The sequence below is a fragment of the Typopeltis vanoorti genome, chromosome 17, assembly GCF_054136105.1.
Source record: "Typopeltis vanoorti isolate ZY-2024b chromosome 17, IOZ_Tvanoo_1.0, whole genome shotgun sequence".
Classification (NCBI taxonomy): domain Eukaryota; kingdom Metazoa; phylum Arthropoda; class Arachnida; order Uropygi; family Thelyphonidae; genus Typopeltis; species Typopeltis vanoorti.
The window spans coordinates 28,066,494-28,085,950 of NC_143565.1; the positions used below are offsets into that span (position 1 = coordinate 28,066,494).

At 35.5% G+C, this 19,457-nt stretch overlaps 1 protein-coding gene across 1 annotated transcript in view; it reads left to right on the forward strand.

Annotated features, from left to right (window-relative positions):
• Nubp1 (NUBP iron-sulfur cluster assembly factor 1) overlaps window positions 1-19,457 on the forward strand; it is a 192,854-nt gene that overhangs the window by 70,073 nt on the left and 103,324 nt on the right. The window contains exons 5-6 of the mRNA XM_090406875.1: window positions 10,799-10,831; window positions 14,800-14,890. Coding sequence (XP_090263001.1) covers window positions 10,799-10,831; window positions 14,800-14,890 — 124 coding nt within the window. The remainder of the gene's footprint in view (window positions 1-10,798; window positions 10,832-14,799; window positions 14,891-19,457) is intronic.

Sequence of the window (19,457 nt, forward strand, 5' to 3'; positions counted from 1 at the left end):
TTTTTTGGTCTTTCCTAAGCTTTCATTTGCTGCTGCATTTAGTATTGTTTTTATATTAAGCCATTCTATTTCTATTTCTTCATTTTGTTTTATTTTGTCTAGATATTCATTAATTCTTTGTTCATATAGCCATTGTACATTTGTGTCATTCAATAGTCTAGTTTTATAAACAAATGTTTCAATTTTTCTTTCTGTTCTTGTTACTTGTAGCCATTTAGGTGGTAATCTTAATTTTATTTTAACAAGGAAGTGGTCACTGCTTATTTCATATCCTCTGTGAACATCTAGTAAAATTTTGATGTCTTTTCCTTTAGTGTAAAGTAATCTAATATTGATTTCCATCCTCTTGCTGCACAAGTATATTTATGTATGTCTGCATGTTTATAGAAGGAATTCATTATTTTTAGGTTATTATAAACTACAAAGTCAATCAATTTTTTACCATTCCTATTTGGAGTATGTTCTCCATGTATTCCTATATTATTATTAATTTTCATGTTTCCAATTCTTGCCTTTAAATCTCCTGCTAAAATTACGTAATCATTTTTATTTATTTTATTATATATGTTTTGTAGCTGATTATAAAAATCAATATTATCTTGTTCTCTTCCCTCTTCTGGGGCATATAAACCAATTATTGTTAAATAGCCTCTATCTATTTTTATTCTAGCTTCTATTATTATTCTTTCATTCCATAATTTATAATGTTTTAACTGTTTTGAAAGGGAGTTATGAATCCAAATCATGACTCCTGCTTGTGCTCTTTGGTCTCTGTCAACTCCACTGTATATCACATTAAAATTTTCAGTTCTCATGGTTCCTTTTGATTTCTTTTTTGTTTCAGTGATTACTGCTATTTTAAAATTTCTTTCATTTAATAATTGGTCTAATTCTATTTCTTTATATGCTATTCCTCTTACATTCCAGTTTGCTATGTGTATTATATTTTGTCGTTTCCATTTTTGTTTTACCTTTTCCATTCCAGGGTCATTTCCTATAGATTCAATCCGATGATCTTTTTCTGTCAGCTTACTAGTAGAATTATGTTCTCCATGTCAGGGGACTAGCCTGACGATGGAATAGTTCAGTGGTAGGGCTGCTATCTTAAGGCTTCTGAACTAGCCTTCTTCCAAATTTAAACCCATAGGAGGAATAGGGTATATTGAAGGGGGAAAGAGTAGATTATAGAGGAATTATATAAGATTTATAGAGAGAGCATAGTTGTAAGGCCAGAAATGAAATGACCCCATGGCCCTCGAGTACTCTAATAGCACAGGGGTCATAAAATAAGAAGAGTTGGCTGATAAGGCCTTATAGGAAAGATTAAAGTAAGTGGATCTTCCTCAAAGTAGTAGAAGGAGAGGATAGAACCAGCTAGGGGTCCATGGGAATGCTGCTTCCCTTACAATCAAGATGATTGCCCCTTATGGCTCTGTTGGTCCACGAGTCCTTATTCTGTATATTCAGACCATCCCACCATATACACACACACATGCATGCATACACACACGGTGGGCTCCCCTATCCACCACCCAGGGGATGCGCTCTCTAGGGGTTACAGGGTCCCCCGAGAGACATTTATGTATATAATAATAATTATTATCCTATTCGAGTGGAAAGGCTTATGTGTTGGCAGTACATGTTAGTTTATTTTAACAGTACTTATTATAAACAGAATGATAAGAAAATAATTAATATTTATTAACTTATTAGCTGATATTTCACTGGTATTATATCCAGCATCTTTAGAGCACAAGAACAGTTTGTCACAGTACAGGAAACAACAACAATTTGGTATGACAGTGGGATTAGTTTAAAAAAACTGTAACATACTACACAAGGAACTGAAGTCCTAATTTGCATCATCTGTTTGTAAAAAGAGAAAACAAGGATTAATTAGATCTTAAAATGATTGTCTCCCAGATCTCAAGCAACATGTGACAGAAGAAACTCAAGGTCAAAGAGTATTAGATCTGATTTTAGTGTCAGAAGGGGTTTCAGTTAAAGGCATAACTATTCTGCCTCTGATTGGTGACAGTGATCATGCAGTACTCCTTTGGGAAGTGGCTAAGTTTATGAATGTTCCATTCAGAAAAGGTTACATGCTGAATTACAAAGCAGAAAATTATGACCCCCTGAGGGTATTTGCTGGGGTCTGTGCCATGGTATTAGTTATTGGATGGGAAGGATATCGACAGTGTTTGGGAGTGTTTAGAAAATAATTAAATGATATGATATCAGAATGTGTCCCTAGATTTCTAAGAACAAATAGAGCAAGAGTGAAATGGATGTGTATTCTAATCAAGAGATTCGTAAGAAAAAGATGATGTGGAAGGAATATCACATGCATAAGGATGATGTCAGTTATGATAATTATAAGTAGCTGGCCAAAAGAGTCACAAGTGTTGTATGGAAAGCTAAGTCTGAGTATGAAAAGAAACTGGCTCTGCAAGGCTAAAGACAATCCAAAACAATTCTGTTATTATGCTTCAGTTAAAAGAAATAATTAATTTAATGAAAAAAAAGAATAAATGAAAGAATAATTCTACTGAATGCCGATAGCATGAATGACTGATGCAGAAGTGATTGTTCAACTAATGAACAGCCATTTTGCTCAAAACTATCAGCCTGGTATATGCAACATTGAACTCACCTCTTACTGTATGAGTAAACACATGTGGATAAGGAGGAAGTAGAGAACTGAATAAGAATTCTGCAATAGAAACTGATGAGATATCAGCAAGGATGCTAAAAGAGTGTTCAGCTGAACTGGCAATTCCCTTCATCATCATCTTCATCAAATTCCTGCCATGTACCCTCAAGGGGTGTACAGGATATGATGGTACTACATGAAAAATTTACATCATTACTAAATTTCTATCTACAGTTTCCCTTCAAATCAGTCTGTTACCTGTCGTGAAAACTCCAACATTATCAGATCTTATATTTCTGTCTTCTAAGGCACTTTTTACCGTATCAATCCACCTATATCTTGGTCTTCCTCTGGGTCTTTTTCCTACCAACCTAGAGAACACTTGTTTTGCTAATCTTTCCTCTCCCATTCTATTTAATATTTATTATTCTATTTAAGTGACCATACCACCTGAGATTAGCTCTGCTAACACATTCCTGGATGCTAACAATGTCAATTTTTTCCCTAATATCCTGTTTTTAATATGATATTGACATTGATGCCATCTGTTAATGCCCCTAATTTTTCTCAGGACTCTCATATCTACAGTCTCTAGTCTTTGGTCAAGTGTTTTACTTCTAATCCAGTTCTCAGATCCGTAAATTAAAATTTGTTTAAATACAGCTAATTTAGTGTTTCAGCTAATTTCTCTCTTATTCCATATAAATTTATTCAGTTGACTTCCTACCATACCAGATTTATTGATTATTTCCATATTTAATTTACCATCTTCGCTAAAAATCGTGCCTAAGTAGCAGAAATGTTTTACTTGTTCTATAGGTTCTCCATTCACAGTGCAGTTGATATTTTCAATTCTTCTGCCTGTTTTCATTGTCTTTGTCTTGTTGTTGCTGACCTTCATACCATATCTATTACAATAGTTATTCAATTTAGTCAGGGAATCTTCCAGACTTGTAGCAGATTTATTTAGAAGTATAACATCATCTGCATAAAGCGAAGAGCTGACATTAACATTGCCAATTTTGATATCAAGTTTAATACCACTTTCCTTCATAATGTGATCCATATAGATAATGAATAACAGAGGGGATAATGTACATCCTTTTCAGAGACCAGATTTAACATTAAACCACCTTCCTGTATTTCTTCAGTTTTAACTGCTAACTTACAACTCAAATAAAGAGTGAGTATGGCTTGATATAATGCCCCATTGACACCATATAACTGTAGTGTATTGAATAGCTGCTCTCTTGGCACCTTGTCATATGCCTTTTCCAGATCTCATCTCATATCATCTCATCTTCCTTTTACCCTCTTTTACCTTGCGGTGTCAAGTGTTTATTAATCATTGGACCTCAAACCATTCACAGGATAAGGTGGTCAGCTGCACACCCCTGTGTATCTTATGTCCTGTAGTGTTGAGTTCTCAAGGCTGGTTTGCCTGCTTTGCAGGATGAAAAACCAAAGGATAAACTGGGGGAAAACCCTACTGTCCACTCCCAAGACTGGCTAACTTGGTTATGGCTGAGGAAGATCCTTCAAGCTCCTCACGTCACTGACTGGAATCGAACCTAGAACATGCTTTCCCCAGGCATATGGTTGTGAAGCACAAAGCCACTAGGCTAACTGCGAGGATCTTTTCCAGATCTACAAAACTTAAATACAGATCTTTGTTATATTCCCATAATTTCTCAACTATTTGTCGTAAAGTGAAGATCTGATCTTGACAGCCTCTATTTGGCCTGAATCCAGCTTGTTCTTCACCAAGCTTCCCTTCCACAATCCTTCCCAACCGTTTCTTAAGTATAATTGCATAAATCTTACCAGGAATACTCACTAGAAGAATACCTCTGTAATTCTCACATTTCAGTTTTATTTTCCTTTTTATATACGGATACTATGAGAGCTCTACTCCAATCATCCAGAATTCATCCCTCTGTCCAGGCCTTCTGAACTATGCAGTGCAGCCACTGTAAGACTTTTATACCTCCATACTTGAGCATTTCTGGTCGAATGTCGTCTACACCTGCTGCTTTTCCACATTTCGGGCCTTTGATGGCTCTTTCTCCTTCAAGTATGGATATGTATTCCTGACTGAATGTCTTCAGTCAGCAATCGAAGTCCATCGAACGAGGAATTTACGACCTGCCTCCAACAATAGCTAACAACATACGTTTAGATGTGGCCAACATCCTAAAAAAGTCCAAGCCTCCAAAAAATAATATCCCACATAAGGAATTCATTGCTGTAAAAGAGCTACACAACAACAGCCAGATTACCATAACAAAAGCAGACAAAGGAAATGCAACCGTGGTGATGGACACAACTGAATATGAAAACAAAATGCACACACTATTACAAGATCAGTCAACATACAAAATTATAGATCGCAATCCCACCAACACACAAAAGAATAAGGCACGAAAATTATTAAAAAAAGTCACTTCCTGGCCCAAAGACACAGTTAACAAACTCAAACCCTTCCATGTTAAAACACCGAGGATCTATGGATCACCAAAAATTCACAAACCAGGCACACCCCTACGCCCAATTGTGGACAGTATAAATAGTCCCACATACAAACTGGCTAGACATTTAGCGAAGCTACTAGCCACTCTCACTAACAATTCTCCCTCCTTTATCAAAAATTCAGCACACCTAAAAAGCATCTTACAACACCTCACCCTAAAAAGCTCAGACTTAATAGTAAGCTTTGACATCACTTCACTATTCACAAATGTGCCACTAATAGAAACCCTCAATCTACTGAAGTCACACTTCCCCCCTGATATATTTGAACTATTCAAATTCACAATACATGCAGGATATTTCACATGGAAAGGGAAAATATACAAACAAATTGATGGGACAGCCATGGGCTCCCCCCTTTCTCCCCCCCCCTAGCCAACTTTTACATAGAACACCTGGAAAAACAAGCAATCAATACAGCCACTCTCAAACCAACACTTTGGCTACGCTGTGTTGATGATGTGCTTGCTATTTGGCCACATGGCCCTGAGACATTGAAAACATTCTTAGCACATTTAAATAGCCAACATCCAAAAATCCACTTTACTATGGAACTGGAAGCCAACAACTGTCTGCCCTTCCTGGATACACTCATCACACGTCTCCCAGATGGTTCCTTATCATTTTCAGTTTTCAGAAAACCCACACATACAGGCAGATACTTACACAAACAATCACACCATCATCCTTCTCAACAATATGGCATATTAAAAACGCTAACCCATAGAGCGAGAGCAATCTGTTCAAATGACAAGGCTCTCACTGCTGAACTGACTCACTTACGCCACACCTTCTTGGCCAACGGCTACAATCCACAAAAAATAAACAAAATACTAAACACTCCTAAGAAACCCCTCCCACCATCCACCACAGAGAACTACAACAAAACAGTCACCATCCCTTACATTAAAGGTACATCCGAAAAGATCTCAAGAATTCTCAATAAACATAAACTACGCACTACATTCAGACCATGTAGCAAATTAGCCACCCTCATCCGCTCACCCAAGGACAGCATTCCTCCTTTATCACATCCAGGAGTCTACCAAGTACCCTGCTCATGCAATCAAGCCTACTACGGTCAAACAGGAAGAACTGTGAATATCCGCATCAGCGAACATAAACGATACGTCCGGAAATATCATTATGGGAAGTCGGGCCTAGCAGACCATGCTCTGGATACCCCTACACACAGGATCAACTGGAAAAACACAAAAGTACTACACAGAAACCCATATAAATCAGAGAGATTGTTCTTAGAGGCGACAGAAGCCCTAAAACACACTCCAAATCTCAACAAATATGGCTGTATTAACTTGCCGAAGATCTGGGAGACAGTCATATTAAGAAAAAACTAGCACTTTTCTAGGACTCTAGTAATATATGATAGCGTTTTTTTTTTTTTTTTTTTTTTTTTTTTCCAGATAGAGGGCGCCAAAATCAGGACTCTAGTCTTTGTGTTGCTGCTACAATTTTGTTGAAATACACCATGTTGTTTTAGTCTCGCGTATTGTGACAAACAGTGTTTTTGTGCTCTGAAGATGCTGGTTATAATACCAGCGAAATATCAGCATCAAGTTAATAAATTAATTATTTACTTAGTTTCTGTGTTCTATTATACCGTTAAAATAATAAACAACATGACTGAATGTCTGTTGAATGTGTTTTACTATTGTGCTATCACTGCTTCTTTCATTTAGCAAAATTTTTGAAGTAATTACTCCATAGCAAAAATAGCTGTCATTTTAATGTTAATAAATGTCAATTCATCTACTTTGGTGTGATTAGGTATTCAATGTTGTATTTTATTGGTGGGATTATGCTTGAAGAAACTGATGGAGGCTAAGAATCTTGGAGTTTTAGTAGACAGGAAGTTGAAGTTCAAGGGTCATATAGCAGAAATTGTAAATACAACTCAGAGAATAATGGCAATGCTGAAACAAACCTTGATATGAAAAGATAAGTAAGTCATTTTGTCTCTTTACAAGGCCTTGATAAGACATCACTTGGACTGTTGCATGCAGGTCTGGTCTCCTGCTTGCCATGGTAATTTCTGATACAGTGGAGAGAGAGAGTGTGTGCAAAGGAGAGTGTCAGAAATGATATCAGGATTATGGAATACAAATTATGAAGATGGATTGAAAATTTGTAGGCTGCAGACACTAGCCAAGAGGAGAAAGAGAGGTGATATGATTGAGACTTGCAAACTTCTGAAAAAAGGTCATACAGAACATCAGTACATGGCATTTTTCATTTTATGGAAGATGGAGTAAGATTCATTTTAGGGAAAGGATCCAACAGCATCCATGGAAGTGGAAAATGAATGCTGTCAAGAAAGAGATTAAGGCTAGATTTTTCTCTCATAGAGTAGTGCATGATTGGAATGGATTGCCATTGAATGTTGTGTGTGTGTGTGTGTGTGTGCGTGTGCGTGCGTGCATGCGTGCGTTCGTGCGTGCGTGCAAGTAGCATGAATGAATTCAAGAGCAGGTATGACAGCTGGTGCAAATAGTATGGTCTCCAACGATAAGTTCCTGACTCCCTGGAGATCTCTCTTAACAATACCACTACTAATAATAATTATCGGTACATTGGTAAATAGTGAAGTAATATCAAAACTGATCATTACATCTGACTGTATTAAGATAAGGTTGTCTAATATATTCTTTAGGTGAACAGAATTATTAACAAAGGAGGGAGAATTATTTGCGAGGGGAAATAGTAATTTAGCTAAATGTTTAGCAAGTTTGTATGTGAGACTGTTTATAATATTCAGAATAGGGTGTATGGGTGTACTTTGTGAATTTTAGGTGATCCATATATTCTGGTGTTTAAACATGAAAATCTTTAGTTTGTTAACTGTTTCTTTTGGCCAGGAAGTGACTTTCTTCTATAATTTTCAAACTTTATTCTTTTGAGAGTTAGTAGGATCATGATTTATGATTTTATATGTAAACTGATCTTGTAAAGGTATGTGAATTTTGCTTTCATATTTACCTAAATTCATCACCCCAGTTGCATTACCTTTGTCTGCTTTAGTTATAGTTATTACAGTATAGCTCTTTTAAAGCGCCGATTTCTTTTTTTGGCATATTGTTTTTTTGGCGGTTTCGATGGGATTAAGATGTTGGCTACATCCAAAAGAATGTTATTGGCTATCGCTGGAGGATGATCATATATACCCTGTTCATTGGAAGCCGTTACAGTGAGATATTTGCACAAACTTCACACCATCATTCAGCTCAACAATATGATATCACAAAAAATTAGCATTACAGCTATCTGTTTCAATGACAATGCTTTTACCACTGAATCATTTACTTGTGTCACACTTTCTTAGTTAATGGCTATAATCTCCATAGGATAGAAAAATTACTAACTGTTCCCCAGAAATCCCCTCCATTGCTTATCACACAAGACTACAGCAAAACTGTTACCATCCCATACATTCAAGGCACATCTGAAAAGATATCTAGAGTTTAAAAAATATCAGCTAAACATCATATTTAAACCATAGATCAAATTGGCAACTCTCATCCATTCACCTAAGGACAAACTCTCTTCTTTATCACATCCAGGAGTTTATAAGTTGCCCTGTTCTTAATAACATCCTTCTTTTTATAATCATCTTTACTCACCAGATTTTTGTTATTATACACTAACTTACCTTCTGTGCTTTGTTTTCCATTTTGCTGCTGAACATTTTTTTTTATTCTTCCCGTGATCCTCTAAACGTCACTTGACTTTCTATAGTTCCCTCATCGTCTGTCTAATAATCTGCTATCGAAACTTTTGATTAGTAAAGTGACATTTCTTCCCAGAAATATTTGAATTATTTAAATTTACAGTACATGCGGGTTATTTTGTATGGAAAGGGAAGATATACAAACAATTAGATTGGACAGCAGTGGACTCTGCCTCCTCCTCCTCCCACTTTAGCCAACTTCTACATAGAACACTTGGGAAAATCTAGCTATGAATACAGCCACTCTCACACCAATGGTTTGGCTACGCTATGTTGATGATGTATTTGCTATTTATCCACATGGTTCAAACACATTGGATACATTTTTAGTGCATTTAAATAGCCAACACCCTAAAATCCACTTCATAATGGAACATGAAGCTAATGACTGCCTGCCCTTCCTAGATACACTAATCACATGGCTTCCTGATGGTTCATTATCTTTTTCTGTTTATAGAAACCCACACATACAGAGAGAGATTGGCACAAACATTCACTTTATTGTTTAGTATGATCATTTAAAAATACTAATTCACAGACTACAGCCATCTGTTCCAATGACAGTGCTCTTACTACTGAACTCACTTTCATCACACTTTCTTAGCAAATAGCTATAATCTCCATAGGATAAAACAAATACTAAATGCTCCCCAGAAATTCCCTCTCCATTGCCTATCACACAAGACAACAGCAAAACTGTTATCATTCCATATATTAAAGAAACAACAGAAAAGATATCTGGAGTTCTTAATAAATATCAGCTGTGTGCACCATATTTAAACCGTATGTCAAATTGGCAACTCTCATCCGTTCACCTAAGGACAAACTTTCTTCTTTATCACATCCAGGAGTTTATGAAGTGCCCTGTTCTTGTGACCAGACTTACTATGGACAGACAGGAAGAACTGTGGACATCTGCCTTGGTGAACATAGAGAAAATTTATTCAGCCCTCTTGTTATGGCAAGTCAGATCTAGCATACTATGCCTTGGATACCCCTTCACACAGGTTCACATGGAAGAAAACAACAGTGCTACACAAGTCATTATATGTTAGAGAGATTGTTTTTGGAATATACAGCAGCTATAAAACATATTCCAAACCTGAACAAGTATGGCTGTATAAATTTACCAAAAATCTGGGAGACATTTTAAGATCTAATTAATCCTTGTTTTCTCTTTTTTCAAATAGATGGTGCAAATTAGGACTTTAGTTCATTGTGTTGTCCGTTAATTTTTTGAAACTAATCCCACTATTATACCAAATTTGAAACTAATCCTACTGTTGTTTCGTGTACTGTGACAAAGTGTTCTTGTGCTCTGAAAATGCTGGATATAATACCAGCGAAATATCAGCTAATAAGTTAATGAATATTAATTATTTTCTTATCATTCTGTTTATAATAAGTACTGTTAAAATAAACTGACATGTACTGCCAACACAAGTGTTTTCACTCGAATAGGATAATGATTATTATTATATACACTTGTACCTTGGTGTCATTTTAATTGTGATACTTTGCTACTGATAATACATGAACACTGATGATTGCTGTTTTGAACTTTTGTTCTACAGATTTTAAAGTGCAATGAAATTTGGCCTTGAAATCACTTTGCAAGAGCATATCAAACTGTGTTAAAATTTTTTGTGTACTGTGCATATATGAACACCTTTAAATGATTACCTTTAGTCTCATTTAGTTAATGGGAGGCTTAGTATAATTTTAATTAAAAATTGCCAGCAGAAAATCAAATTGAGCTAAATTTCAGCGTAATTTGTAGGAAAAGTAATTTTATTATCTATGTATGTACTATTAAGAAGCAAGGAATAGTATAATTGTCAAGTAAACCAACTTAGCTAAATTATTTTCAGGTACATCAGAGTGGTTCTGGATGGTCACCTGTGGTAAGTTATAAAAGATATGAAGTTTTATTAAGATATAGTATAATAGCAGTTAATTTTTTTTGTAAAAAAAATGTTGATCACATATAAAAGGGATCATTCATAAATTACATAAGTCTTGAGGAGAAGAGGTATGTGGTTTTGGGATAGCATGTTACAGATGTTACCATATTTACTCATGTATAACTCGCACCCCTGATTTTACTTTATGAAAAAAGAAATAAAAAAGTTTTTGAATATGCCTTGCACACACAAAAAATTTTAAACACGTTCACATCAGGGCAATAGTAACTTGCTCTCCATGCCCTTCCCAACAGCCACTACACTGTAGATGCAAGAAAAACAAGTGGTTTTATTGTATCACTGAATAAGGTACAGAGACATTTGCAGTCTATGTAATATATTTCTCAACAAATAGTGCAGTTAGAGATAACTGGGATAAAAACGACATTAACTAATGAATCACATGTCCCTCCCACATGTTGCACTGGCAAACACAGTATCTAACTAAAAACTATTGTCCAATTTTTCAATTACATGAAATAAGTGTTTGTTTGATTGCACTTGAAATTTTTGATGTCATTAAGACAGATCACAAAGGCTAACTTCAAATAAATTTCTACTGTGAATTGAAACATTCCATATAATGTTTGTGAGAGTCTGCCCAGCAGTTCATGTGGAAGCAGCATGCAAACAAGCTGCAATAAAATTCAACCGAAGGATTGAAACTTTGTCTGAGTCGAGCCTGCCTGCACCTGCTTTTGTTGTTGGGTAGCACGATCTTTTGTTCATACCCCACCACTCATATTCATGTCTTCAGAGCTGCTCTATCTCTACTGGCCTATCTGATTGCTGTCTGTTTTGCGCTCTGCTTTCACTTCTCATTTGTCATTTGTGAAGGATTGTTCATTATGTATCTCAAGTCTTGTAAATTAGTGGTAATTTTTGCTTGAAATAATGGGAAAGAAATTTCGCTATTTGTGTAGATGACTTTTGACGTTGCACAAGGAAACTGCTCTTGACACTAGAAGTAGTGATAGCAAATAGGAGATTCTTAGTAAGTCATACCCATTTTCATTTTTTTTCCTGAAAACTGTAGTTACTAAAAATCCCCACATATATCTCACACCATGATTTTTTAGCTTTAATTTTGAACATAAAGTGCGAGTTATATTCAAGTAAATATGATATATAACAGAAAAAAAATTCTCTGTTGTTTTTCAAGAAATATTTCACACATTTATTTCTTCTAATACAGCCTATGAATACATGAATCTCTACAGGTAAAACACCTTTGTACTGGCTTTGATTTTATTCATTGTTCATTGATTTTGTAATTAAAACTATTATGACATAGATAATGCATTTTGAAACACATACTCTGGGATTGACCTTTAGTACTTCTTGTTTCTATCTTCATAAACTTGAAATTTATAAACTTGGAAATGAACTGAGACAATACTTCTTCTTCTTCTTCTCTCTTCCATCATCTATGTGGATGATGATGATGAGGCCGAATGAATTCTTTCCACTTCTGTCTGTCCTGGGAGAGTCTGAACAATTCTGTCCAGTTTGGTGTCACTTGTTGTGATTTGGTTTTCAGGTTCTCTTTTATTTTGTCTATCCATCTAATTCTAGGCTGTCCTTTGGATCTTTTACCTTCCATCGTTGTATTCAGGGCTTTAGATGGTAGTCTTTCTGTTCCCATTCTGGTCACATGACCAAACCATTGCAGTCTTCTTTCTTGGATTTTGTCTATTATTGTTATTTCTTGTTTTAGTCATTTCCTTATGTCTTCATTTCTTAGTCGATCCAGCAGAGATACTCCAAGTAATCTTTTTAGCCAACCCATTTCAGTAACTAATAATTTTTTCTCTTCAGCCTTTTTGAGATTCCAGCATTCACTTCCATAGAGGAGTATTGGGAGGACCATTGTTTCATAGATTCTTACTTTTGTTACTTGTTTGATGTCTCTTGACTTCCATATTTTATTAAGTCATCCAAAAGTTTGGGATGCTTGACTGATTCGCCTGTTTATATCTTTTATAATTTCACCATTGTACTCAATTACTCCTCTGAGGTAGGTGAAGTTTTCTATCTGCTCTAGATTCTTACTATCAATTTCAATTTTCAGATAACATAGAAGGGATATCTAAATCCAAAGCTGAAGTCATCGGCAAAATAGCCAAAGATAAAGTGATTGATGTCTTGACTCTCCAGGAAACCTATGTGCCTGACACCGCCCTCAGTAGACTAAAGATCCCAGGACTCATTCTCGTGTCTTATAACTGCCACCTCAAGCATGGCCTAGCAACCTATATCCGGCCTGGTCTCAAGGATATAACCCAAAATGTTCCTGATACAGAATACTCCATAGGCATTAAAGTTCAAAATATCAATATCTATAATGTCTACAAACCTCCATCGCAATCCTGGCCTGATCAGATGGACCAACCTCCTCCTCACCCTGCTATCTATGTTGGTGACTTCAATTCCCATCACACCATGTGGGGCTATTCCTCTAACAACTGGGATGGTAATAATCTAGCAAACTGGATGGATACATATAATTTGTATTTGAATTATGATGCCAAGCAGGATGGCACTCTTTACTCAGCCAGATGGAACAGAACCTACACCCCAGATCTGTGCATAGTCACTAAAGACTCCAAAGATCACCCTCTTCCATCAACCAGAACCATCCTTAACAGATTCCCTAATAGTCAACATTGTCCTACATTAATAGAGATAGGAACATCAATCCCAGTCATCAGCAGAACACCAATCGTTAGATGGAATCTCCGCAGGTCCAACTGGTCTGCATTTCAGAAACAAATCGAGCAAATCATTAGAGCAATTCCACCCACTCCTAATTGCTATCCTAGATTTGTTAAACTACTCAAATCTGCAGCAAAAGCCTCTATCCTTAGAGGCTACAGAAAACAATATATCCCATGTTGGAGTAGAGAAAGTGAGGAACTCCTAGCCAAATATGAGGAAACTGAAGATCCAGCTATTGCTAAGGAGCTCATATCAACCCTGGATAAAAACAGACAGGAAAGATGGATCTCAACCATCAATGAACTCGATTTCATCACATCTAGTCGGAGAAGCTGGTCACATTAGGTGGAGCAGAGCCAACGACACACAAAACAACAGAGATAACTCCTGATCAAATGGCTAACCATTTATTGAAAACCTCCAAGATCTATCCCAGCTCTACCAGGAAAATTGCTGTACAAGCTTCCATCAGACAAATCCTGAAGACAGAACCCGAGCTTCTGAACTTGTACACCCAATATCTTGGGAAGAGGTACAAATAGCCTTAAAACTTACGAAGAATGGCAAAGCTGCAGGAGTGGATGGTATACTCCCTGAATTCCTAAAACATCTTGTAAAGAATTGTTACTAGAGTAATGTAGGAGATTTTTCATTGACTGGGATGTAACAGGGATATAACAAGAAGCCTTCCCTGAGTGGTTAGAACATATTTCCCAAGAGTGTGGTAAGTGCAGAAACTGTGAATGAGTTTAAAGGAACAATTTGATGAGACATATATAATAGTGAGTTTTGATGAGTCTTTTTGACTCCATGGTGGTCTGATGATGATAATAATAATAATTATTACTATCATTTGTTTTTATTGCATGTTAGATGAAGCTGTACACAGGTGTGTGTGTGTGTGTGTGTGTGTGTGTGTGTGTGTGTGTGTGTGTGTGTGTGTGTGTGTGTGTGTGTGTGTGTGTGTACTCCTGAGGACAGCTGATATAAGGGTCAAAATGTTAAGAAATTAATAAATATTATTTCTTGAAAATGGTAGTTTAGCCCTAAGTTTTGATGACAAGTGCAGTACTCTATTTGACAACACATGAAAAATGTCACAGTTTCTGTTTATTTGTTTAGTACTTTTTTTTTTTATAATTTAAAAATTATGTACATGTGGCATGGTTCAATTTCATTTATGTTTTTAGTTTGTGGAAGATAACTTGGGGGTCATTTCAGTTGGATTCCTTCTGTGTAGTCCTGATTCTGCCATTATATGGAGAGGCCCAAAGAAAAATGGTAATGTGATAAATTATGAATGTAATTAGTAATGCATTTTTCATAGGTATACTAAAAGTCATTGAATATACTGAATTATAATTTCAAATATTTGTTTAACCTTCCTTTCTGATTTTGTAGGTTAGTTATATCCTAGCTATATTGATTATCATATGGAGCTGGGAGTTTTAATTTGAAAAGTAATTAAGTAATCTTATTCTCATTATTATGAGTGTACACATATAACACAATTAAATGGTCCTTATCAAATGCCCTCCAGACTGAAGCATATGAAGTTATGAATGCTATATATAAAGCCTACCTTGCTTTGCAGTTTTATTATTTTAGACAGTGTTAATGAGAAATTGATAGCCATGATAGCATACTTAGTGGTTGCTTTGTACAGTCTTACAGAAATTAATGTGAACATCTGGTAACTTGTGATGTCCTTTCATTGTATAACTAATAAACCTGATAATGTTTTTTTTTTTTTTTTTTTTCACAGGAGTGAAAGAAAAAAAGTCATTATTTCTTTCAAAAAGCAATGAAAAATATAACAAATTTTTATTTATTTATTTTTCACATGAATCCCATACATAAAAAAAAAAAACTGTACAGAACATTTCAGTTATATATGGTAAATGGAAAACATTATACAGAGCAATACATAGTCTGTGTTTAAGTTTAAGTCAATTGTCAAAATTGAAATGTACAGGAAAGTGGTTGTTGTAAAATCAGGTGTGAGACAAGAGTGCATTCTATCTCCACTCTGTTTTTTTATCTATATGATCACATAATGAAGAAAGGAGCATTAAACCTGATATCAGAATCTGTGATATCGAACTTAGTTGTTTACTTTATGCAGATGATGATGTACATGTGCACTAATATAGTGCAAGTCTCCCAGATTCATTAACTAAATTCTAAATTGAATAAAATCTGTAACCAATTTGGCATAGAAATCAACAATAAAAAGACCAAAACTGTAAAAAATAGACAAGAACACAGAAAACTTCAACCACATTCTCATTGGAAAATCTTTTGAATAAGTAAAATATTTCAGCTATTTAGGCACATTTTTAAGTGCAGATGGCAAATTAGATATGAAAGTAGACAACAGAATAATCCAAGCTGTGTAAAGAGAGCCAATTGAATAAATTTATATGGAGTAAGAGAGAAATTAACCCAACACTAAACTAGCAGTATAAAAGCCAGTGTTCCAACTTATTTTAATTTATCGATTTGAGTGTTGCATTAGAAATAAAACAGTTGATCAAAGACTGGAGATCACAGATATGAGAGTTCTGAGAAACATTAGCAGAGTGAACAGATAACATGAATGGTAGAATCATGTTAAAAATGAAGATATTGGTAAGGAAGTGAAACCGCATTTGGGAATGTCTGAGCAGATTTGATCTGAGGTGGCTAACCTTTCCTTTCCCATCCTAAACAGAATTTTGCAGTAAAAGAATGTAAACAGAATCATCAGTTACAGTTCATGACTACCCACTTTATAATCAATCATGAATATCAACTTTGTCATCATGGTGTATCATTCTTTATACTCAATGGCATACAGTACTCACATCTATAGTTGCTTCACTATAAAATTATTTAGTATATATTCAATAGCATTGACAGGTGGTTGCAAAAGAACACCCCTTTTATGTTTTTTTGGTTGTTCATGTAGTCTGGGTGCTCTGGCATGAAAAATCTTTCAAAGTATTTTGACAGTATCAGCATCTCTAAAGAATCTGGCACAAAAGCATTTCATAACTCTAAACAAAATCTTATGCAAAAGTTATTTTCCACTCCTCAGCTTACAGATAAATGGGTAGTAAATTATCTCATTTTAAACTTATTTAAGACAAAATTGATGTTTTATCTAGAGGCTGACTTCTCTATTACATCTAAGAAAATTTCTTATGCTAATTTCATGCTTCATATTAAAGGAATTATGATCTCTAAAGTGGACAAGGCAGTTGCATTGTTATCATGCATTCATCTGACTATAATTGTAAGATCAGCATTTTTTCTCTGAGATCATTGTACTTACAAACTTATCTATACAGATCCCACCAAATCATGAGCAAATAAATTGAATTAGTTGCTTGGCAATACAAATTTATTTGATGCTGACACCATCAAAAATTTCGATTTTTCATACCAGAACACCTAAGGCTACCAAAAATACATAAATACTAGGATTGCCAGAAATACAACAATTGGGCATTTCTTTGCTGTGAGTGGAATTGTATTGGCTGATCTATTATATAAACTGTCAAAAATTTTATCTAATCGCTCTTCAGTTGAGCAAGAAAATCACCTTCCTACATGAAGAATACCACAGATTTTGTCTTCATGTAGGCCTCCATGAAATCCATGTGGTATTCTTCATGAAAGGCCTCCACCTTCTCTGCTCTGACATCATGGGAGCTTTGATGTTGTCTCCATCTTCACTAAAACTTCCATTAGATACAACTATTTGCCTGCTGTCTAAGGACTTTCCAGGTGACATCCTTAAATGATTTGACTTTGCTATACCCCCCCCATATACTTTTCCAGGCAAGGTAATCAATAACAAGCAGGAAAAATATTGTGCTGTGGGCTTCCCCTTGTCACCACTTTTATCAATTATTTCATGGAACCCTTGGAGGAATATCTCTTGACTACTCTCAGCCAGTGTTCCTTTAGTTGGTTTCATTATGTTGATTATATGCTTGCTATTTGGCCATAACTCAATTGGAGAATTAGTTTTTTAGATAAAATTAATCTTTTTCATAGAAAAAAAAATTATATTATTATTATGTATATTATGTATATGGATACTCCATGCAGTCAGGACTCATCACAGGAGACCTACACTATCCATTAATACAATACTTATCATGCATTTCTTTAAACTTATTTGCTGTTGGAGTGCTCACAACCACCTTTAGCAATTCATTCCACTCATCTACCATTCTCCAAGTAAAGAACCTGGTCTGCACACCCTTACTAACCATACTCTTAGAAAACTTCCAAGTGTAACTTTAAATTTCTATAATATCACCTCTCCTCCACCTGATAGCTGAACTCTGCAACTCACACACTTTTAATCTCTCCTCATAGGGAACATTCCACAGACCTGTCACAACCTTGGTCACTTGTACCAGAACCTTCTCCACCTCCTGCTCCCCTAGAAATGCAGGTGACCAAATCTGTGCAGTAGTCAACATGTGGCTGAATCATGGCCTTATAAAGAGGAATAATAACCTCTCTATCTTTACTTTTCAATGCTTTCTTCAGCATCCAAGTAATCCTCTGAGCTATTTTGTCAACTATTGCAATATGTCCTGTGAACTTCAAATCTCTATCCACCATCACTACCATATTCCTAACCTCATCAATTTTCTGTGATCTAGTATCACAAATATGATATGAAGTATGTAATCTTCACATTTTAGCATTAAATTGGCAACCATCATCCTTTGCCCACACTAGCAATTTATTTAAATCATCCTTCAAGATATATATATCACTTTTATCAAATATTGCCCTTCCTAGTTTTGTATCATCAAATCTCTATCCACCATTACTCTGAAATCCCTAGCCTCATCAATTTCCTGCAATCTGGTACCGTCAATGTGATACGAAGTATGTAATCTTTTTATCCCAAAGTGCATTACCTTACATTTTGCAACAGTAAATTGTCATCATCATCATCAAATTCCTGCCATGTACCCTCAAGGGGTGTACAGGATATGACAGTACTACATGAAAAAATTATAATCATTACTAACTTCCTATCTACAATTTTCCTCCAAATCAGTCTGTTACTTGTCAAGACTCCAACATTATCAGATCTTATATTTCTATCGTCTAAGGCACTTTGTACCGTATCAATCCACCTATATCTTGGTCTTCCTCTGGGTCATTTTCCTGCCAACCTGGCAGAAAACACTTGTTTTGCTAATCTTTCCTCTCCCATTCTATTTAAGTGACCATACCACCTGAGATTAGCTCTGCTAACACATTCCTGGATGCTGACAATGTCAAGTTCTTTCCTAATATCCTCATTTTTAATATGATATTGCCATTGATGCCATCTGTTTATGCCTCTAATCTTTCTCAGGACTCTCATATCTGCAGTCTCTAGTCTTTGGTCAAGTGTTTTACTTCTGACCCAGCTCTCAGATCCATAAGTTAAAACTGGTTTGAACACTGTCTTGTATACAACTAATTTAGTGTTCCGACTAATTTCTCTCTTATTCCATATGAATTTATTCAATTGACTTCCCACCATACCAGCTTTGCTGATTCTGTTGTCTATTTCTATATTTAATTTACCATCTTCACTAAAAATCGTGCCTAAGTAGTTGAAATGTTTTACTTGTTCCACAGGTTCTCCATTCACAACACAGTTGACATTTTCAATGATTCTACCTATTTTCATTGTCTTTGTCTTTTTATTGCTGACCTTCATACCATATCTATTACAACAGCTATTCAATTTAGTCAGAGAATCTTGCAGACTTGTAGCGGATTTATTTAGAAGTACAACATCATCCGCATAAAGCAAAGAGCTGACATTAACATCTCCAATTTT